Source organism: Chaetura pelagica, unplaced genomic scaffold (assembly GCF_000747805.2).
Source record: "Chaetura pelagica isolate M959 unplaced genomic scaffold, ChaPel_1.0 scaffold899, whole genome shotgun sequence".
In the NCBI taxonomy this organism is placed as follows: Eukaryota; Metazoa; Chordata; class Aves; order Apodiformes; family Apodidae; genus Chaetura; species Chaetura pelagica.
In genome coordinates this window covers 77,339-79,774 of record NW_009954561.1, presented here as the reverse complement: position 1 = coordinate 79,774, position 2,436 = coordinate 77,339, and the positions used below count along the sequence as shown (strand labels likewise).

Sequence of the window (2,436 nt, the reverse complement as noted above, 5' to 3'; positions counted from 1 at the left end):
CAGTAAAAAAAGCCAGAAAAAAATCAGAGTACTGGGAGCTGCCAGCAAAGCTGCAGCCACCACCAGCAGCTGAGGGACAGTGACCCTGTCAGCCGGGGGGGGCAGAAACTGCCACCTGTGGTCTGTGCAGTTGTGCTTTTGGCCCCTTCCCTCAGCAGAGGAGGTTCCTGCAGGTCCTGGGGCTGCTGCTCTGGTGCCACGTCCCAGGCAGGTGTCTGTGGGGGGGGAGCTGGTGCTGGGAGCTGACTCTGCCCTTTTCCCTTCTCCCCAGGGTATGGACAAGACTTGAGTGGTTTTGGACAAGGTTTCTCTGATCCCAGCCAGCAACCCCCTCCCTACGGAGGCCCCTCGGTGCAGCCATCCAGTGGCCCCCCGGCCGGAGGAAGTGGTTTTGGACGAGGACAGAACCACAACGTGCAAGGATTTCACCCCTACAGGCGCTAGCGGGGGCTGCAAGCAGGGAATTCTGTCCACGCAGGGATGTCTGGGCCCAGCAGAACCCAGCAATCCCAGACTTCTGAACTTGTGACAATCACATACTTGATGGAAGAAAAACCTAACAACATTTTTTTGTTTTTTTGTTTTTTGTTTTTTGTTTTCTTTTTGTTTTTTTTGTGGGGGGTGGGGGAAGATGCTTCTGAAGGCAGAGCTGTGGGTGTTTGGACTGCAGTTTTTAAACATTTTCCTTTCTCTAACCCATCAGCACAAATAAAGAAAATGTCACTGGTTCAAACTACAGGGTTTTAAAAATGTCTTCAGCTTTAATTCAAAACTTCAGGTTTCTTTTTTTTTTGTTTGTTTGTTTTTTGAAATTATTTTTCCTGAGCCTTTTGTTTTACCGTATATTGTAAACTTTTATGTTTAAAAGAAGAAAAAAAAATATATACATTTACAGATTGTGAAATTTTTAAGAGAAATTTTCTACTATGTATGCTGGCTTATTTTTTAATTTAAAGCAGGGTTTCCGTTAGCACTGTTGGGGGGGGGAGCTGCAGCCCCCCCATGCCTGACCTGAGTGGTGGGGGTGGATGGTTCAGAAACTCTGGGAGTTACAAAAGAAATCTACTGAGTGTATTTTGCTGTTGTTACCTGCAGGGGTAGGGCTGGTGAGGAGGCAGGGCAGGGTTGTTGCTGCACAGAGTCGCTTGGGGAGCTCTGGGCTTCACACGTGTCAGACCCTCTGTGGGTTTCAGGGTTAAGGGAGTTAACGGAGGCCTTGTTCAGATGTAGATTTCCCTCAGGCAAAAGGTTTAGGTGCATTTTGCACTAACCAGTGATTACCCCTGGTTTGAATAAAGAGAAGTACCTTTGGATTAGAAACACAAGCCTGTCTCTATTTTTTTTATTTTATTTTTATTTTGTCTTTCTTTTGACAAAACACTTTGCTTGTGAATTTGTGTTTCCATGAGGAAATCGATTGGCAGCCTCAAAAAACTCAGCCCTGGGCAGCAGTGACAGGCTTGGCTGGGCCCTGGGGGGCTCCTGACCCCCTTGTGGGGGGATCCAGCCACCGATCCTCCTGCCCACCCAGCTCCTCCCCTCCTGTGGGACACCCAGCTGGGCTGGAGGTGGCTCTGGGTCACCCCTTGGATGGTGCTGAGGTGGCAGCACCTGTGGGCTGGTCCTGGGCTGGCTCAGGTGCTGAAGGGCTCATGTCCCCTGGACCTGCTGCCACGGGTGGGTCCGTGTCTTGGGTCTCCTGCAACCTCAAGTGCTGCTCCTCGACCTCATGCCTTCAGGGCTCTGAAAGTTCTTACAAGCTCCAAGGAGCACGTGGAGGTGCCTGTGCTCCTCCAGGAATGTGCCCCTTGTCTTTCTCTTCCCCCACTGTTGAGATTTGGAGGTGATTTTCCTGGTGAGATGATCTGGTGCTTGCTCTGGGTTCCTGTCCCGTGTGGTCAGTGCTCTCCCTGCCCCAGGCTGATCATGACGTTCCTGCCTCTCCTTCCTGGGGGGGTTTCTCTGCAGCTGCAGAGACCAGCACGACAGGCCTGGCCCGTGGGTTTGTGAGCAGCTGGTGGTGCAGGGACCAGGGCTGCCCAGCCTGGCTGTGCCTGGTGCCAACGCGGGGTCCAGCCCTGGGAGCTGAACTGTCCTGAGCTGCCCCGTGAGCTGTGGGGTGACACAGGCTCTGCCCCTCATCTGTCCAAACCCCAGCCCCTGTGCGCTGCTGGGCCTGCAGCTGGGCTCCCTGTTAATTGCTGTTAATTGGGCTTAACTTCTGCTGGGAGCCGAGGAGAGTTTCCAGGAGCAGACGTGGTGTGTTCAGCATAGAAGTCCAGGATGTCTGGGGGGAGCTCAGGGTGGCTCTGGGAAGGACTTTGATCCCTTGAGAGCTGCTCTGTGGTTGGGCCCATGTGGCTCCTCTCACTGTGGATCCTCTTGGCTTCTTCCATGAGGGTCGTCCTTCCCTGCCGGGATGGAGCTGCTCCTGCC

The 2,436-nt window shown here is 53.0% G+C and overlaps 1 protein-coding gene across 1 annotated transcript in view; it reads left to right on the top strand.

Moving 5' to 3' along the window:
• DAZAP1 (DAZ associated protein 1) overlaps positions 1-573 on the top strand; it is a 19,719-nt gene extending 19,146 nt beyond the window's left edge. Inside the window, exon 12 of the mRNA XM_010005328.1 lies at positions 272-573. Within this exon, the coding sequence (XP_010003630.1) occupies positions 272-444 (173 nt within the window). The 3' untranslated portion in view covers positions 445-573. The remainder of the gene's footprint in view (positions 1-271) is intronic.
• Positions 574-2,436: the final 1,863 nt, after the last annotated feature.